At 41.9% G+C, this 20,274-nt stretch overlaps 1 protein-coding gene across 5 annotated transcripts in view; it reads right to left on the bottom strand.

Moving 5' to 3' along the window:
- Positions 1-1,178: 1,178 nt before the first annotated feature.
- The window catches only part of esr2b (estrogen receptor 2b), a 48,568-nt gene continuing 29,472 nt past the window's right edge, over positions 1,179-20,274 (bottom strand). For all 5 annotated transcript variants that reach the window (XM_085144150.1, XM_085144148.1, XM_085144146.1 and 2 more), the window contains exons 6-10: positions 17,676-17,814; positions 15,284-15,417; positions 11,192-11,375; positions 6,492-6,818; positions 1,179-2,382 (exon numbers count right to left, since the gene is read on the bottom strand). In XM_085144150.1, coding sequence (XP_085000276.1) covers positions 2,271-2,382; positions 6,492-6,818; positions 11,192-11,375; positions 15,284-15,417; positions 17,676-17,814 — 896 coding nt within the window. In that variant the 3' untranslated portion in view covers positions 1,179-2,270. The remainder of the gene's footprint in view (positions 2,383-6,491; positions 6,819-11,191; positions 11,376-15,283; positions 15,418-17,675; positions 17,815-20,274) is intronic.

The following is a 20,274-nucleotide window of genomic DNA, read 5'->3' as shown; positions in this document are numbered from 1 at the left end:
GTTACTGATAAATGTTATATAGAAGATTCTATGAGCAATTCAAAACTGTACATAATTTCAGCCTCGGCACAAAAGCCTCACAGAACAGAAACAACAAAAGGTGTGTAAAGTTTGATTTATTTTGTGATCTCTTATTTATGGGATGTACTGTTTGTAATTTCGAACTGACAATAAACCATGTTTGCCACGACGTGCTGCTGCTGCTGCTGGTTGTGAGTTCACAGAAAAGACAGGCGAAAAAAATCCACAAGATCTGACATGAATGTGTGCGGCGTGCACAGACTGCCAACAGAAACAGCTTCAGCATCAGATTTGGTTGTGTGTTCATGTGTGCACAATCCACAAACATCAGGAAATAAAGCAGAGTGAACATATATTGGTCTATTAACAGTGGTTAAATAATCTGGCACTAAGGTTAAATTTACACTGGCACACAAGTGGCACATTTTATGACTTGGCAATGTCCAAAAAGTACATTAATGGTACATTTATTTCCTTTTACTTTGCTTTGTGTGACGGAAAACAAGCTGTTTGCAGTTTTGATGTTCCAAGTAACAGGCTGTTCTCTCAACTCTTATGTGGTTAATGAGATCATAAATCAAAGAAGACGCACAAATGAGCCCTTAAGGAAAATACCAACAGCCAACAGTTTCTCAACCTTGAAAACAGAGAGCGATTCTGGACTGATGCCAAAGCTCAGTTTGTCTACGTGAGAAGTTACAGCTAAGAACATAGATAAATCTGCAACGTGCAACAAACACATTTTCTCTTTTTTGGTGTCTTACTGTTACACTGCTGACATACAGTGCTAAGTCATTTAATTCAGCTTTATTTATATAGTGCCAAATGACAACAACCGTTCCCTCAAGGTGCTTTATACTGTAAAGACCCTACAACCTACAACAATACAAAGACTCCCTATGGGCAAGCAGTTGGCAACAGTGGGAAGGAAAAGCTCCCAGGTTCTGACAGGAGGAGCCAACACCCATGTACCATACACTTCTACATTATTTTTAATGACCAGCAGGGGGCAATCTGCCTGGCTACACAAGGACTTTACATCTGTCAAGAACTGCTTACTCTGTGACTTAAATAAACACTATGGGCTCAGGCAGTAGTTTAAGATTAATAATGAAAAAAGTAAATTTTCTCAATTGTGGGCATTTTTAAAAAGGAGGATTATCTAAGATATTTATGTCATTTTCATAGTTAAAACGAGTTAGACTTTTCTTATCTCCAAATTTCTTTGTTACAGACAACAATGACAACTCTTCACTCAAGGCTTCATCATGGGGGCTCACCAACCATCGGGTGATGTCACAGTGACCAGTGTTACCATTAGCATATTAGTAAAGCCAAGATCAGTAGCTTCAAGTGTGATAAACTTCAAGTGCTGAAATCAAGTATAAAAAACTAAGTTTCTGTTGTTGTAAAGTAATTTAATTTTGTGCATTTTAGCTTGTACAAACATATGGCTCAGGTATGGCTTGTTTAAGGCAGTCAGGCTGTTTTGATTCTAAATCTAACAGTCTGAGAAAAAGTTGCTAAAGCTCATTATATCAGATTAGATGTAGTACTATGACTAAATTGTGAAATTTTCCTTTTTTCTAATGTTGCTGGTAGCCTTTGCAGAAGGGGTCTGTGCCACTGTTTACTGTATAAATTCAGCATTAGTTTAACCAGAGAAACAGAACAAGTTTAACAGTCATTTTGGTAAAAGGCCACATACTGCTGATCTAATCCACAAACAGATAAGTACAAAGACTGTAGAAAATTCCTGCGTAAACAGGCACAGATTAAAACACCAAAGTGCACAGTACTAAAAGCAGAAAAAACACAATAGGGTGACAGAGAACAGCGTCCTTTTACGTCCTTGTACGACTAACAAATCTTACAGAAATGAACGTTGACTTGTTGGCCAAGTGCGCCCTTGTGAGTAGATGGCTTGTTCTGGATGTTACATCACGGTGATAAAAAGAGATACAAATACTGTTTATCAAAAAAACGCACACAGGCTGCCGGGCAGCCAGCCAGTGATGTCCTTATGAACAGCGATGGTAGTGCACATTCACAAGAAATATTTACGCACGCAAAATATACATTCGATCAAAATTTTTTTTAAAGACTACAAAAATCTCGACAAGAGAAACTTTACCTCACAACAGCGCTTTCTGTTTTTTTTTTTTTTTTTAATGTTTTTTTTCCTTTTTTTTCCAATCTTTGGGTGATGAATATCCACTAAGGTTTAGCCTCAGTCAGTTCTGTCACTCTCAAGCTGTTTCCATGACAACTCGATCAGGGATGACGTAGGTTGTTGGCTCCACCGAAGGACCTGGACCTGCATCCCCATTATCCAGTGACAGGTGCTCCGCAGAATTGTAACTGTGAGGGAAATTATTACAGTTATTTTCCAGAGGAAGGGAATGATTTGGTATTCTTAAGCACTCTGGGCATGAAATAAAGTTAAAGTTCATTTAGGGAAGTTTGAGGACTGTGCACAAGTCTTGAGATACCCCTCGTTTTTTTAGACTTTTGCTACAAAAAAATGGAAATAGAAATAGACACATGGAAAGTATAAGACAACAACAGAGTTCAGTTCTAATACGCTTGAAAATCAATAGTTTTTATGAGCAACTTTATTCCTCATTTGAGAATCACCTTTTTGTTTTAAAAATGCTATTTTATTCCTATCAAACTGTTTTATCTTTGGCATTTTTTACAGTTTCAACTGCCCTTTGGATATAAATACACTATATTCCCAAAACTATTCACTCACCACTCAAAATCACTGAATTCAGGTGTTCCAATTACTTCCATGGCCACAGGTGTATAAAACCATGCTTAGGGGCATGCAGACTGTTCCTGCAAACATTTGTGAAAGAATGGGTCGTTCTCGGGAGCTCAGTGAATTCCAATGGTGAAATTTCCTCCCAACTAAATAATCCACAATCAACTGTTAGTGGTGTAATAATAATAATAAAAAAAGGAAGCTATTGGGAATGACAGCAACTCAGCCATGCAATGGTAGGCAGCCATGCAAAATCATAGAGGTCACTGCAGAGGTCACCAACTTTCTGTAGAGTCGATCACTACAGACCTCAAAACTTCTCGTGACCATGATATTAGCTCAAAAACAGAGCGCTTCATGGAACGAGTTTCCATCCGTCAAGCAGCTGCATCCCAGCCTGACATCACGCCAGGGTGGCTGTAGCTCAGGAGGCAAAGCAGGTCATCTAATGTTGGTTCCCTCTAGACCAGCAGTCCCTAACCCCCGGGCCTTGAACCGGTACCGGTCCGTGAGTCGTTTGGTACCGGGCCGAGAGAGTTGAGGCTCAGGTGTGCAATGTATGGTGTTCAGGGTTTTTAGCGGTTTTCAGCATTATTTTGTTATCGTTTTTATCGTTAACTCGGTTTTCCTGGGTCTTTTCACGTGTGTTATGAATAAATCTTCTTTTTTTCGGTATCGGTACTAGTTTTATTTTGTTGTATTTATCCGTGACACAATAAAGGCCGGTCCATGAAAATATTGTCGGGCATAAACAGTGTTGGGGAGTAACGGAATACATGTACCGCCGTTATGTATTTAAAATACAAAATATGAGTAACTGTATTCCGTTACAGTTACCGTTTAAAAAGGTGGTATTTAGAATACAGTTACTTTGTTGAAATAAATGGATTACACGGCGGTACTTCCCTGTTTCATATTGTGGCGGGTCAGGACTGTTTGGGTTTTGTTTGACAGCTACGTTCTGTTGTTCCCGGCAGCAGCGTTACGGTTGCCATGGTTACAGGGCGACGCTCTCTCTCTCTCTCTGCGTGTTTCCTGGGTGAGAGAGGCCTTTTTGTTGTTGTTGTGCTAAGCTAATAGGCAGAATGCTACAGGTATAGCTCTAAAGAATGTAGCATCATAGGCAGTGTAGTCCGTGCTGCAGGGAGAATGGACTGCCATACCCGTTATGTGTCTGTGAGCGAGGGAGGGAGAAAAAGGAAAAGTACGAGCTGTCATCGAGCAAAAACGGGAGCTGGAAGCATGTAAATATAATAATAACCACTGCAGCCAAGAAGAGAGCCTGACGAGCCCAGTTGTAAGTAAGCTATTAAGACTCGACTGTACACCGTGTTCGTGTTTTCCTCCAAAAACAATAAGTTCCGTTGGAGCAGCCTTTCAACGCCTCTCTCTGTCTCTGCTAGCAAAGTTGACCCAGACAACAAAGTAAAGCTATTTTTCGGCTACGAGCCGACACAGAACCCACCGTATTAGCCAGAGGTCCCTTTACTACGGTTCGGAGCCGCGGACCTTCAGTAACAGTAATAAATCACAGCAATAGTACATTCACTAGTTGTAAACAGCATGATAATATATTAAGTAATCCAAAGTATTCAGAATACGTTACTCTCATTGAGTAACGTAACGAAATACGTTACAGAATACATTTTGGGGCATGTATTCTGTAATCTGTAATGGAATACATTTTAAAAGTAACCTTCCCAACACTGGGCATAAACCGGTCCGTGGCACAAAAAAGGTTGGGGACCGCTGCTCTAGACTACATGCTAAGTATCCTTGGGCAAGATATTAACCCTAAGCTGCTCTCCGATGCGTCCATCAGATTGTGAATATTAGTTAATAAGCACTTAAAATCATAGAAGAAAGTGCTTGTGTGAATGGGTGAATGTGGCGTGTTGTATTAAGCGCTCTGAGTACTCCGGGAGAGTAGAAAAGCGCTATATAAGAATCAGAACATTACCATTTACACCATGAAGCACAATGCAAAGTTTTAGATGCAAGGGTGTGAAGCACAGCAACACTGGACTCTAAAGCAGTGGCCACATGTTCTCTGGCAATCCAATGGCAGAGTTTGGTGTGGGGTTGCTTTTCAGTCCTTAGTTCCAGTGAAAGAAACTTTTAATGCGTCAGCAGGACCAAAACATTCTGGACAATTTCTTAGTCCCAACTTTGTGGGAACAGTTTGGGGATGGCCCCTACACACCAGTGCACAAAGCATAAAGAAATGTATGAGCGAGTTTGGTGTGGAAGAGCTTGACTGGCCTGCACAGTCCGGACCTCAGCGTGATATAACACCTTTTATAGTTGGGCTGGCATTATATTAAAGCCCAAGGATTAAGAAGAGGATGTCACTCAAATTCATATGTGTTTTAAAACAACAATCCGAAGGGGAGTACATCGCAATGGATGACATCCTGTGCAATAGTGTTCATGTGCAATAAAGTTTTATTTATTATGCTGGATGACGGTGTTCGGGTTCCAAGGCAGACAAGCAAATGCTTTGGGCAAAGTAGTGGATCAGGACAGCTTTTAATGCTCAGATTCATAGGTTCATAGTGCTAAGTGGCTTAACCCGAGAAAACTAAAGCTGGGTGACTTTCACCCACATGAAAGTGATAGTGTTACAAAAGTGCACATTGGTGTTTTAGGGTTAATAACCAGAAAACATTGCTCTGGAATAGTCAAGTTCAAGGACAGAATTAAAAATGAGAGAAGAAGCAGCCAAAGAAAGACCTTCAGAAAACCTGGAGAACTTTTGCTTGAGACAAATTAAAGAAATAACAAGAAAATCAAGCTCGTTGGAATCAAAACATGAAGAAAGGAGGCTGGGTATTTTACCACAACTATGCAGACAACATGCAGATTGTTATTACACCTAACAATCTGCCTCTGTCAGTGTGCCCCAGGGCAGCTGTGGCTACAATGTAGCTTGCCATTGCCAGTGTGTGAATGTGTGTGTGAATGACTGAATGACTGAATGTAGTGTAAAGCGCTTTGGGGTCCTTAGGGACTGAGTAAAGCGCTATACAAATACAGGCCATTTATAGGCCATATAATAATTATTATTATGATGATGATCATTTATTATGAGTTCCCTCCAGTTAACCCAAACATACTAAGAAACACTGGCTACTTCCTGATGAAAAACAATCATTTAAATTATGAAAGTTGTTAATGGCCACATAGACACATTAAAAACTGAGGCAGCAATCAGAGAGTACCTCATTATAACTGAGATGTTTTTTGTACATTGTCTTGTTCTGTAACTGTTCTGTAATGTTATTTTGTACTTACTTGATGATATATGCATGTCTTTTTGGATTGTTATTATAATTTGTAGGCTTTTGTGTAACATTTGTGGGTCAAGCTGATTTACCTTTCATTTTTCTTTTTCCTTCTGTCCATCATTACTGTGCTTCTTTCCTTGATACATTTTTTCCTTCTGTCTTCCTTCATAAAAGCTTCTCTTTCTTGACTTTTACCTTTTTCCTCACCTACCTTCCTTTTCTTCTCATTTGCCTCCTATCTTCCCTTTTTCTTGTCTTCTCCTCATCCACCATCCGCCTGCCAGTAGCTTCTACCTACATTGTTTTTTCCTTTTTCCTTCAGTTTATCCTCCCTTCTTATCCTCTATTCCATCACCTTTCTTTGTTTATAAACTTTAAAACCACATGTCTGCTTTAAGTGCAGTAACAGAACTTACTTGTTGCTGTCCAAGTGAGACCCCCCTAAATTCTGTGATGGAGATGTAGGCTGAAGGGTGTGCAGATGTCCGTCCAGGACCGGGACTTCCGCTGGAGGCACAGTGGTATTGTCAGCAGCTGTAGCCATCTGGTCCGGGCCTGGCTGCAGGTCAGACGGTGGTGGGGGGAACTGTTGCTGTTCAGAGTAAGTGTCAGAGCCAGGCGAGGATGATGATGTTTGACTGCTGCTGCTGGCTGTGTTGGCATCCAGCATCTCCAGGAGGAGGTTGTACACCAGCACCACATTCTTCCTCTTCATGGAGGACAGGTGGTCGATGCCTTTGTTACTGTAATGAGAGGGAACGTGACCATGAGCCCAAAAGAAAAGAAGAAAGGGAATTAAATGACTAAGGACCAGATCACTCAAAGAAATGAAAGGCAGTTAGACTGTTAATATCTCAAATGAAACCTGATGTATCTCTGCTGACAGCACAGCATCACAAACTTGTCTTGTCTGGTTTTACAAACTATTCAAGTCTAATGTAAACGAATAGTACATAATTATTCTGTTCTTACAAATCACAAACCTATTTAGAGTCTTTGAAATTAATGTCCATCAGCATCAGCATGAGCTCTTCATCATGCCACATGTTAGTGAGTGGTATATATCAGAGAGCAAGTGAACATTTAGTCATCAGAGCTGATGTGTTAGAGGGTTAGGGTTAGCAGGAAAAATGTGCAAGTCTGAGGATTTCAGAAAATTTGACAAGGTTGACTCGGTTGGAGCATCTCTAATACTGCAGCTCTTGTGGGATATTCCCGGTCTGCAGTGGTCAGTATCTATCAAAAGTGGTCCAAGGAAGGAACAGTAGTGAACCAGCCTGTCACGGCCAGGGGATCAGCAGGCCGCTGACTAGTAGCGTTCTCTCTCTTGCTCTCTCTCTCGCTCTCTCGCCAGGGCGGAACTCATGGTGGGTTCACGCCCTCGGCCCACGCCCCTCTGAAGAAGAAACACATTGGGCCTCATCAGTGCAGCCAGCATTTAAGCCAGGGAGTGGCTTCTACTCATCGCTGGATCGTTGTGTGTGACTCGCGTTAGTGCAGCCCAGCTCTGAGCAAATTCTCTTTTGCTTCCCTGCGCAAAACCTCTAATGTGTGTTTCCTTCTGTACATAGATCCCCTGGACCCGACCCTGCATTCCCCGAGCGGATTCCTTTTGGTATGTGAGTGTTTGGAGAGAGACTGGTCACGGATAGGAGAGAGTCAGAAGAGGAGCGAGTGTCTTTTCCCTACCTGGATTTCCCCGGAGCCTTTTCCCTGTCGCCGCTTCGTACATAGCACTACCCCCTGCACTATTTGTATATACACCTGGTGGAACTGTAATAAATACTTACTGTGCCTCTGAGTCCTGCGTGTGAGTCCTCAAGCGAACCGTGACACAGCCAGGGTCACTGGCAACTATCGATGGGTACCGGTATCCGGTGCCATTCTGACATAAACGGTAGTAACCAGACCAAAAAGCAGCGCACATTTGCTTTTTTCGGTGCTTTTTTTCCTGAGCTGTGATACACTTTAGATTCTAGCCAATCATTTTACGTTTCGAGGATAGTAGGCGGGCCCAGGTACGTACGTTCTTTTAGAGCAGAGCTACAGATTAAAAATGCCCAAGGCGAAGCAGTCAAAGTCTGACTGTATTTCACAGCAAAAGATGCAAACTCAGCAGCCTGCAACAAGTGCTTTAAGGTGATACTGTGATGCTGTCAAAGGAGGTAACACCTCAAATCTGATGAAACACCTGGCGATGCATAGTGTTTTTTTTAAAAGCTGAGAAATGCGCCGTATTTGATAGCTTGCTGCGAGACCTCACACCGAGCACATCTACTGCGGGTGTGGTGCCTGTTATCGGACCCAGAGTTAGCAACATCCCCCAAGAACCCGAAGAGGAGAGTCCTGGCCCCTAGCCCTGCCAGTGTAGCAGAAATGATGAGGATGATGATGGCAGCAGCAGCCGTTCTTCTCTGCGTGAGTAGCTTAATGTTGTTTGTGTGCAATTTAACTGAGTAGGCTAACCACGTTATTACATTAATGCATGTAAGGTGAACTAGCAAACATCATCATAGCTACATGCGGCTGTCTTCTTGTTTGATGGCAGATACTCCCTTCACCCTGGCCAAAAAATGACCAAAGAAAAAGTGGGAAACAGTTAAACATGAGAGGTTTTTGGACAAAGTTTGTGTTTTTTCCGTTGTTTAAGCACTGCTTCCAGCCAAGAGTGATACCATATATGGCCTATAGCTGCAGAAAAGGCTAACATTGTTATCTTTTTACAAAAAAACAGCTGAACATGAGAGGTTTTTGGACCAATTTTGTGTTCTCCATTCTTTAAGCACCGGTTTGAGCACCGTTTAAGCACCAGCACGTTTCAAAAGTACCGGTTTGGCAGCGGTATCGGATAAAACCTAAACGATACCCATTCCTACTGGCAACCAAGGCTCACTGCAAGTGGGGAGTGAAGACTGGTCTGCGTGGTCCGACCCAACAGATGAGCTGCTGTAACTCAAACGCTACAAAAGGTTCAAGCTGGTTCGGATTGAAATACACAGTGTATCACAATTTGATGGGTATGGGACTGAATAACTGCAGACCAGTCAGGGTGCCCATGCTGATCCCTGTCAACACCAAAAAGCACCAACAGTGGGAATGTGAGCATCAGAAGCGGACCATGGACGCGCTGAGAAGAAGGCAAGTCCGAGTGGCAGTTTGATGCTTTTGGGCACTATGGGAAACCTTGGGTTTTGCCATCCATGTGGATGCTACTTTGACATGTACCACCTACCTAAGCATTGGTAACGGTATTCCCTGATAGCTGTGGCCTTTTTCAGCAGGATAATGCGCTCTGCCACAAGGCAAAAAATAGTACAGGAATAGTTTGAGGTAGGGCTGCTCGATTATGGCAAAAATGATAATCACGATTATTTTCACTGAAATTGAGATCTCGATTATTTGACGATATTTATTTAACAATAACAATGTATTGAATAATGACTTTAAAGATTGTTAAAAAATAATATAAAATAGTGTGCAAATACTGATAACAGTGCAAATGTTTGCAATCTAAAAAATAAATGAAAAATGTAAACATCTATGTTTAGTGAACTTTGCAGTGTTGCTTTGTGGTGCAGCTACGACACTGTAGCAAAGTTTACACACTATGTCTACTTGATCCACGTCTGACTCCGCGAACCCATAATGTTTCCACACCACTGAAGTTTTTTTTACCTCTCTTTTCAACCAACGGCAGTCACTCTCCTCTCCAAATAACTTCTGCTTAGCTTTCCGAGCTTCCCTCGGGTCCTCTTAATTGTTGTGACGCCTGTTCCAAATGCAGAGAGGTGCGCTCGATTTGCCACACGGAGCAGCGCGAGAGTAAAGCACGAGGGAGGGGCTAATAATCGACTCAGTCATTTTTAATGATTGTTGAAAGCCCAGATTGTAATCGTAATTAAAATTTGATTAATTGAGCAGCCCTAGTTTGAGGAGCACAACATTTAGTTGGAGGTGTTGACTTTCCCAGATCTCAATCCAATCAAGCATTTGTGGGATCTGCTGGACAAACACATCTGATCCACCGAGACCCCACCTCACATCTTAGAGCAGCGGTCCCCAGCCCCCGGGCCATGGACCGGTACCGTGAGTCGTTTGGTACAGGACCACGAGAGTTGAAATTTATGGTTTTCAGGGTTTTTATTGTTAACTCTGTTTCCCTGGGTCTTTTCCCATGTCTTATGAATAAACCATCTTTTCTTTGGTACAGGTACTGGCTTTACTTTGTTGTATTTAACCGCGACACCTTAAAGGCCGGTCCGTGAAAATATTGTCGGACATAAACCGGTCCGTGGCGCAAAAAAGGTTGGGGACCGCTGATCTTAGAGGACTTAAAGGATCTATTTCTAGCATCTTGGTGTCAGATACCACAGGACACCTTCAGTGGTCTAGTGGAGCCCATGGCTAAACGGGTCAGGGCTGTTTTGGCAGCAAAAAGGGGACCAACACAATATTAAGCAGGTGGTCATAATGTTATGCCTGGCTGGTGTATCGTCTTTAATAATTGTGTCCTTTGAGCTTGTCAAATATTTGTTCTGTCTCTAAATCCATGGCTGTGATGAATATTTACATTAAAGTTTGTGTAGAAAATGAGACGTTACAGGCAAACACAAAACATCAATGCAACAAATGCAGGATTTTGCAGAAGCTTTCAGTCTACTGTTAAAGTTATTATCACCGAACATGAGAAAAAAAAAGTTCCAGTGTGCACAATGCATGCAGACATTTCTTCATTTTAGCCGCGTATTCTCTGTAAATGATCCTCTATTTTATTAGCACACGCCTACTTGTGGTTTAATGTAGCTGAGATATAAATGCCAGTCATCTTTATTAAATTCTGCATATAGCACTTCTGAGGGATAAACTGAACCTGGTATGTCTGAGATGTAAGAAGAAATAAACCAATATAAAACAGACCTTATTTTGTTATTATTAAATTTAAGAGACTTGCTTCACAAACATTGTGAAGTGTCTGTGATGAACTCTTGATTGGAAAAGTTAGTAAGTCTTTTTACTTAATTTCATGCAAAAATATGTGTTTGTGCACATGCTTGCTGAGCATTACTGTGAGCATGTGAAGAAATCAGACATAATACTCCCTCCGTTCTGTGTGTACCTGACGTGCCGGATGTGGGAGAGCAGCATGGTGAGATGGCCAAGGCGCAGAGTCTGCTGCTGGGTGGACAGGCCCAGTTTGGAGATGGCCCAGACCAGCGCATCGATCACAGCATCCAGGAGACGCAGCAGTTTGTTTCTGCTTTCCAGCTCTTCTGGAGTCTGCGGGGAGCTCGTGCACAGACCTGTGAAAAACAGCACAGCTACGTGTCATTACTGAGACCAATGATCCTTTTTTAAACACGTGCCCATTAGTTACACACGACCATAAAAGTTTAGATGCTGTTTGAGACGTAAATAGAAGCAGAATTCAATAACACATACATCATTTATTGTCATGTTTCGGCTGTGTCCAGGCAGGAGAAGGACCCAAACGCAAAACTCACGACAACAAAAATAAACTCAAAAAGCTGCTTTATTGCAGAAGGGCACAAAAAATATAACTAAACTAAACTGGGACATGGATAACTAACGCACAGGGAAACACAGCCATGAGGGAGACTACGACACTGACAAAGAGAAACACAGGGCTTAAATACACAGAGGGATAACGAGGGAATGAGACACAGAAGGAGAGCACAGCTGGGAGAAATCAGGCTGGACGAGACAAGGGAAGCAAAACTAGAAACACTCACATGAGACGTGGACCTTCGAAGTAAAACAGGAAACACACTGACTGAACTCTAAACATGCAAACTTAACAGCAACTGAGACAGAACATAGGGAGCTGAAACATGGGACAGAAAGGCAAAGTAGACACAACATGAACATAACGACGCCCACAGGGAAAGAGGAAAACAGACCACCAAAGCACAGGACCTCTTTCAAAATAAAATAGGAAACAATGAAACACTGACATGACTACATGGACTTGACAACATAAGAAACAGACATGAAACACATGAAGGATAAGGGAGACTTAACACAAGGGTTGAAAACACAAGGGGAATAGAATAAGCAAATGAACAGAAATCTAATGAGCTTAAACATGCACTATAAACATCAAAATGAACTAAAACTCAAAACGCTGGGTCATAAGACCCAGGATCGTGACAATTTATACTCTATATAGAGAAAACATATGAATAGGTTAAAACTGAGAAATCAGATGTGGCAAGTTTGAATTTGACAACAGCAATATATTTAAAATTGCTGGGACAGCAACATATTTCTGTCATTGCATTACAACAACACTGCAAAAGTGTGCAACTCATCATATTTCCCATTTCATAATGCAACAAATGTTTTAACTGGGTCACTGGTCTGGATTGTAAGCTGTCCAGTACTGAATATCTTAGCTTTCTTGAGTGAGTGCATGCACTGTCACAATTATATCAAGGATAATGTTCATTCAGCATTCAGTACTATTGATACTATATATATTATCCTCACCTCTTTGCATATAATCATTATTAATGAACTCTGGCTCTCATCCATAGTGTGTCTTTGCACTGTTTCCCTGCTTCACGCCCAATTTGTGGCGGCAGATGGCCACCCCAAGCCTGAGCCTGGTTCTGCTGGAAGTTTCTTCCTGCTAAAAGAGAGTTTTTCCTTCCCACTGTCACCAAGTGCTCGCTCGTAGGTGGCTATGTGATTGTTGGAGATTTCTCTGCAGTAAGGTAGGATCTTTAGATCCTGGTCAGAGGGCCCAGTGGCGCCTGTGTCCGGCAGCCTCGCCTCTGTCAGTGCGCCCCAGGGCAGCTGAGGCTACAATGTAGCTTGCCATCACCTGTGTGTGAATGTGTGTGTGAATGGGTGAATGACTGAATGTAGTGTAAAGCGCTTTGGGGTCCTTAAGGACTAGAAAAGCGCTATACAAACAGGCCATTTACCATTTACCATCTTTACCTTACAATATAAAGAACCTTGAGGTGACTGTTGATGTTGTGATTTGGAACTATATGAATAAAACTGAACTGAATATAGTAATTCTTTGATCTTGTTAGTTATTTATCTACATTGTCTTTCACATACTGGCGAACCCTCAACTCATCTTTACTCCAGGACTAGTACTCAGCCTGTGACATCATTTCTTTGCAATCAGCCATTTAACATGTTCTTTTTAAGCATATCTTCTGTTGCCTTGCAAATCATCATGTGTACCAGAATTAATGCACTTAAAAAACATCACATCTTACTTAATAATCTATACACATCATTTCCCTGATTATATTCAAGCATATATGCACACACACACCTGAACCATGAAATCTGTGAGTGTTTAAACTTCTTGACTTGCAGGGAAATAATAATAAAGCTTAAATTAGATCCAGCCAACTGAAAACATGGTTTCGGCAACAGTGGTAGACTGACACTGACAAAACATTCCAAGATTAATAATAGCCTGGTAATAATCCACTCATTATCTCATCTTTGAATAAAACATGTAACCTGGTGTTCTTTGGTATAAATTGTTGCATGACATTCTACATCCTTATTCAGGACTCTGTAACCAATTTAACCTAAGCTGTGACATTTATGAGTTCGTACAGTTTATTCAGTCAGGCCATCTGGCTCATCAAAGAGCCCGAATGACATCATGATGGACGCTCCTGATAAAAAACTAGAGGATGGAAGAGAGAAGGAGCTGTAGATCAACTAGTGTCCGCCCACCACCAGGACAGAGGATGGATGGAGCAGCTCAGTTACAACTTTCCATCTGTCAAGATTCATTAATCTTCTCGACTCCTTGTTTTCCTTGACTTTTCAGACTTGCTTTCGCTTCTTGCACAATTTGTCCTTTTTTAACTCCAGCTGCAGTGGAGCAGAGTTAAAAGAGAGAACATAGTCTGGCAGATGATCTTATGTGTGCGTGAGGGAGGAAGCTTTGTTAAACATGTGGAGAGGTCAGTCACCTCGATGGAACCTGCCTGCAGCGTCTGTTGAGGTGGTTTGTAGAGTACTGAGAGGACACTGTGACCGCTGGAAAAACAATAAAGGTGAAAAAAACGAAAGCCGCCCTGCAATAAGGTCCAAATTCACAGGTCACTTCATCTCAAACCTTCTTCAAATAACATCGGCCGATGCAACTTCTGTGGGACGGTCACCGTCATGTTGATTTTAAAAGCCACATCAAGGACTGGTGTAGTGTAACTCTGCTCTACAACGCTTTAAGGGGGTTATTTATTGTAAGAGACGTTGGGAAATTTCTATAAACCTTAAACAAATGAAATGCTAGGAAACTTCAAAGTGAGTGTACTCTTCTCCCATGACCAAAATAAATAAATAAATAAGCAAACTAATAAATTATTTCGTAAACTAGAAATCTGGACACTGAACTGTACGTGTTGTTCCTGGCTTGGGAATGCCTCGGGATTGCCCTGGATAAGCTGGAGGAGGGGGCTAGGGAGAGGGAAGTCTGGGCCTCTCTGCTCAGGCTCCTGCTCCTACAACCCAGCCACAGATAATCAGAAGAAAAAGGATGGATGAATGGAAAATTAGAAGCACAAGACTGCATCATCAAGACTGCAAATCAGCCATTTCAAGGAGTAGTGCAGAAACGAAAATCCATTCCATTCGCTTCCGCTTATCCTTTTCAGGGTCGCGGGGGGCGCTGGAGCCTATCCCAGCTGTCATAGGGCGAGAGGCGGGGTACACCCTGGACAGGTCGCCAGTCTGTCGCAGGGCCAACACACAGGGACAGACAACCATTCGCGCTCACATTCACTCGCACATTCACACCTAATGGCAATTTGGATTTTCCAAACGAAACGAAAATCATAGCAGGAAAATAACTATGATTTATGTTTCTTTAATAATAACTGTGCCTGATGGGTACTAGAGAGTATTGCTTTGACAGTCAAATGTTTGGGTGTAAGTTAAGAAGCACACTTTAAACAGATACTGACATGTGTAGTCTTTAGTTTGGTACTTTTATACTGACTAAAAAAACCTTTACTTGAAGTATGAGTACCCCAAAGGTGTGTGTGTGCACATGTGTGAGGGATTGTGTCAGAACTAAAAAGAACAAAAAACCAAAAACACCACAAATGGCGCACTGATTGGATGAGGTGCAACAGCATATTTGCTTATTGAAACCTCATTGCAAAATTCTTCCCCATCCTGTGGTTTTATCTGCGTCAGTAACACTCACTGGAGTTGAGGAGGATCATGGCCTTCAGGCAGACGTACTCCTCTCTCTGCAGCTTCAGCTCGCGGAACCGAGAGGTGGCTGCCAGAAGCATGTCGAAAATCTCCATGATGCCCTCCACACACTGTCCCTCCTCCCTAAACAGGCAGAAAGAGAAGAAGTGAAGAAAAACAAGATGGAGTGGAGTGAACAAAAAGATAAGAAAGGGGAAAGAGGCAGCAACGAGAACCAAGATAAACTGAACGTGCTGAAAGAAATTTCTATTACTTTGTGCGTCTCATTTCTATCAACTCTTGTAGGCTAAAAAAGTTTATTATGGTGCCTGAACACCATAATAATATGATGGAAAATTTAAAAAAAAAATCCATTTCAGCTGCAATTTTGATGAACCAGGGGATTGCAGTGTCAGCACACAAGTGCTGGTGGTACATTTTAAGACATTTTAGCCTGCTGGCAGTTGTGCCCTGCAACCTGCTTTGCAACCCACTTCTTCCATTCCCTGCTATATATGACTTACTCAGTGTCTTAAATCAGAAAGGGCTTAGAGGTTCCAGAACATAGCTTTACCTTCTGACATAATAAAACAAACTATAGTCATGAATGGCAAAATCGGGTATTAAAACCTCATCAGCTAACAACTTCCTATTGGTAATCCACATATTAGCAACCATCCATGAAGAAATTCAAGCCAAATACTGACGAATGTGTAAGAGAGAGCAGAAAGAGGTCAGAAAAGCAGAAAGAAAGACTTGATAAGACAAACTAAATTAGAAAATGACTCAATGGGCCGGTGGATGGATTTGCATCCAGGATGTTATCCTCATCTTTCCAAGGAGAAAGGCTGACAGGAACCTTACAGAGAAAAATAAGGCCGTGTTATGAAAACACATCAAGGCTAGCCTAAGCCTATAGTGATAGTTTCCGTGGCAGTGAAGAAAGAAAGGTCAAACACTGAACTCAACCCACCATTTCCCTCATATAAATTTGCTCCTACCCTCAGCTCCTTCTGCATTTGCCTTTTTCACAAAAAATGTAGCATTTAGCTGTCTGACTACAGACTGCTTCAAAGTCCTTAACAAAAATAAGGGACTTACATACACAAGAAAGTGGGACAAAGGGGAAAACTCAGGGTAAACAGCAATTAGTAAAGTCCTGTGAGACTAAATAAGAGATGAAACATTTTATAACATCTACAGCATGCAATCTGAAATATGATGGCCTCCATATGATGGAGTCAAAAATGTACAAGTTATCAGAACTCAGTGGCTCTGCTGCATTATCAACTTTAAAAAACTAAAGTCTGAAGTCTGTTTTTGTCTTTTGAGAATTTTTGCCCGTTAGCAAAAAATATGTTGAACTTTCCCAACCCCCTAACCCATCCCAGTTTATAATCTAACAAGTTCTGAATGTTGCACAAGGTCAGTGTCCACAGCAGAAATGTATGTGCCAGCTTGTTTGACATATGCATCAAGGAGAAATTCTTCAGAAATGCAATTATTTGTATCCTGTAGGCACCATGAATGTGGTCAACCCACTCACTGGATTTTGGTGCATGTACTTTGTGTGAAAGTGAAAATCTGGGAAGGGAGAGAAGCAGCTAGATCCCAGCACACCAGTGACATGAGTGGATCAGACACAGCGTGGGAGGTATAGCTGGGTCGGTGATGGGTTGCAAAGTGGCATGCAGTTCACAGCAACAGTAGGTATTGTTGAGAAACTTAAAGAGCCTCATATAAGATTTGCCATGCTGAGAACACTGTTGAAAACCTTTCTCCATGTTTAGCCATTAGGATATCCCTGCTGCCCGATTACAGTGTGTTTACTACGAATACAAAGGTTATTCAGCATTGGCAGATACAAACAACAGTTCTCCGGACAAAGTCGAAGGTCGGTGTGGAAGGGAACAGCAGGAGATAAAAGACTGCGTTGGCAGTCCAGAGAAATCTCAGATAAATCTGGAACAAATGTTAGTGATGTGTATGTGTGTTGTAGATGACCTATTTTATCGTGTGATGTCAATTTGTCATCATAGTGAAAAAACTTGGGGAGCTCAAACCAGCAATAATGTTGTGGCAGTTGCAGATATTTCTTATTCAGACATATTTGACCTTTTTACATTATTTTATGTGGGTGAGACAACAAAAGCACTTAAGAACATCTCAAAAAGATCTAAACTGAGAGTATTATGACATATATCAGGAAGAAACAGAAACAGAAGCTGTGTGGGTATTTGAGCAAACACTCTCTGTAAGCTAAAGTCTCTGTGGAATAGCAAAAACAAGTATTTGTCGCTCTGTAAACCTGCTAAACGTTAGCTGATGACCAACTTCATAAAGGATTTTCAGTGCAATGGGATCACGCTTGTTTTAATGCAATAAGTGCTAATCCCTCTCACCTGCTGAGTTTGACATCTGGAGAGAAGATTAGTTTTCCAGGATGATCCACCGACCTCCACATCAAGCCCAGCATGAGAATCTCCAACCAGCAGCACTTCAGCAGGTGGATTTGGTCTGTTAGACTCAACTCTACAAAGCCTGAGGAGAGGAGAAAAAAAGGCCTCTTTACACTTGGAAACCACCCTCATTCCACCTTCATGGAATTATGAGCACCAAACCCTAATGTATCCCAAACTGCACAATCGGAATCAGCACTTATTACCACCCTTACACACCCCTATTCACACATTCTTTTAGTTGTACGTACAGATCCACCAGTCAAGTTAGAGCTTGATTACATGTCTGTGCAGACTAATAATAGTATGCATTACTGCACTTTGAGATGTCTTTGTGTTTGAAAGAAAAGCAGCTTTGTTTTTATGTGAAATAACATTAAACTGATCATAAATGTTCTATATAACAATGATTCATCGGGGGAATAATTTCTTCATAACTCCTGTGTTTCATTGGCTCACTGCCTTATCCAGTGCAACATGATGTTCAACAAGACATGCAGGAAATATGGTGAAAGAGCAGTAAAGGGTTCAGGCCAGCCTGGAATTAGATCAGAAACACTCACTGCTTGGAAGATTTTGTGGCCATCTGGTAATGTGGCTCAGCCAGCCAATCTATCAGGGCTCCCTGACCGTTGATAAAGACACTGTTGCAAGGAACTGCTTTCTGTTGTATGACTACATACATCTCTACCCAGAAACAGAGAGAAATGTACAGGGGTGGTGCGGGACATCTGTAACTTTGTAACAGACTGTTGCACAACCAGTGCCTCCGTGCCAAACATGTCAACAGACGGAGCTACTTTCATCGGAATTCTTTGATTGAATCTGCCGTCAAAAGTGGTTCAGCTAACACAGGTGACACCAGAGAGTCACATGACACTGACAGCCTTCCTGTTTTATTTATGTCTGAATGATTACAGCTCACATTTCACCACCATTCATTAAACTTGATTTAATCCTTTAGTGCAAAAGAAAAACAGGATCAATCATGAAAAGCAACTTTATGGAAGGAACCAACACTGATACTAACAGTATCAGGAGGACTATTTTACCCCGCACGGCCGGCTGCTCCACGCCAGTCCGTTAGTCACCATTCAGCGGTAACTTGGCCCTCACGTGAAGGTGGATGTGGAATCTCTGGTTTCTTTTGAACTATGTTTATTCTTCTACTGTGTGCCCAAGTTATTGTTCGGCGTGTTTGAGCCTACACCTGCCCGTCCTCCTGCCCGCCTGGAGTTCAGATTAGCCACCGGTCATCATCTCCTCCGCCTTCCTGGAGCCCTCTCCCGCGGACCCTCACAACTCCCTCCGGTTCCCACAGCCCAGCCCTGATTGTAAGATAAATAGCTCTACCCCGCTGTGTGCTGTTATCTCCCTGCTCCGCAGTAACTCTCTTCCCTTCTCTGTTGCAGCCTCCCAAGGTCCCGATCATGGCGCTCCCGAGTTGTTATCTCCCGGTCTCTTGGTTCTAATATTAACACTGCGTGTTTTCCTTTGATCATTCCGGGACACCCTTAGTTTGAGAAATAAAAGTTATCCTGCGTGCATCCCGGCGTATTGTGTTTGCTTCTAGGTCCAGCTTGCGTGCTAGAACTACGGTTCTTGACAGTTTTACATATCGAACATTTTTCAGGATGTGTAATTTTTGAAATACGGTCCATGTATCTGCCAATGAATGTAGATCCACTTTCACCATTTTTTTTAACTTTCAAATTTGAGGAAATGTTTAAACATGAATATTTCAAAAAACTCATTAAGATAAAAGGCTGGTATTTTCAGTGGCGTTTCTTACCATCAAAATGAATCATCATCTGTAATTTGGATTACAGCTGTCTTATTATTGGCTAGTTAAAATATGAAAAAACATCATGCAGTCCTACAAATTCCCATATTTGAGAACCAGTGTTGGGACTAACGCGTTATTAAGTAACGCGTTACAGTAACTACGTTATTATTGTGGTAACGAGCACGGTAACTAGTTATTATGCCAAAATCAGGAACGCGTTAGTCGTTACTGGGATTTAGATAGGGTCGTTACTCGTTACTTCGTGTGGTGGCTATCGCGGAGCTTCCACAGACTCAGTAACATTAGCAAGTGGTGGAGGCAGCAGGTGGATGAGGGAAAGTGGACGCAGAAGGAAAAGAGACCCGAGGCGGCCGCCGGTCCAAGTGTGAACTGAACTTCAGGTAAGAAGTTATGACCTGCAGTCTATCTGGGTCAGATATAAACCAAGTTTAGGTGCAGTTTATTTTCGTTATTCTGACTTTTTCCGTACTGCGTAGCTAGCATGATGGAGTTTCTATACAGCTGGGTGGGTGCTATGAAGTTAGGGATGTTGAACTTTATTTTGTTCATAAGTTATTAGAGTTGCCAACCGTCCCGTCTGGTATTCAGAGAAAATATTACGCGTTTCTTATTGAGGTGAAAAGGAACAGTTTGTCCCGTAATTCAGCTACAATGAAAAAGACACAAAGCTGGAGTTATTCTGTCTTTGCTGCACAGCTGCCTCTTCTTCTCTTCTTCTCTCCCCCTCCCTCTCCC

The sequence above is a fragment of the Neolamprologus multifasciatus genome, chromosome 19, assembly GCF_963576455.1.
Source record: "Neolamprologus multifasciatus chromosome 19, fNeoMul1.2, whole genome shotgun sequence".
NCBI classification, from domain to species: domain Eukaryota; kingdom Metazoa; phylum Chordata; class Actinopteri; order Cichliformes; family Cichlidae; genus Neolamprologus; species Neolamprologus multifasciatus.
This window is presented reverse-complemented; position numbering and strand designations above follow the sequence as displayed.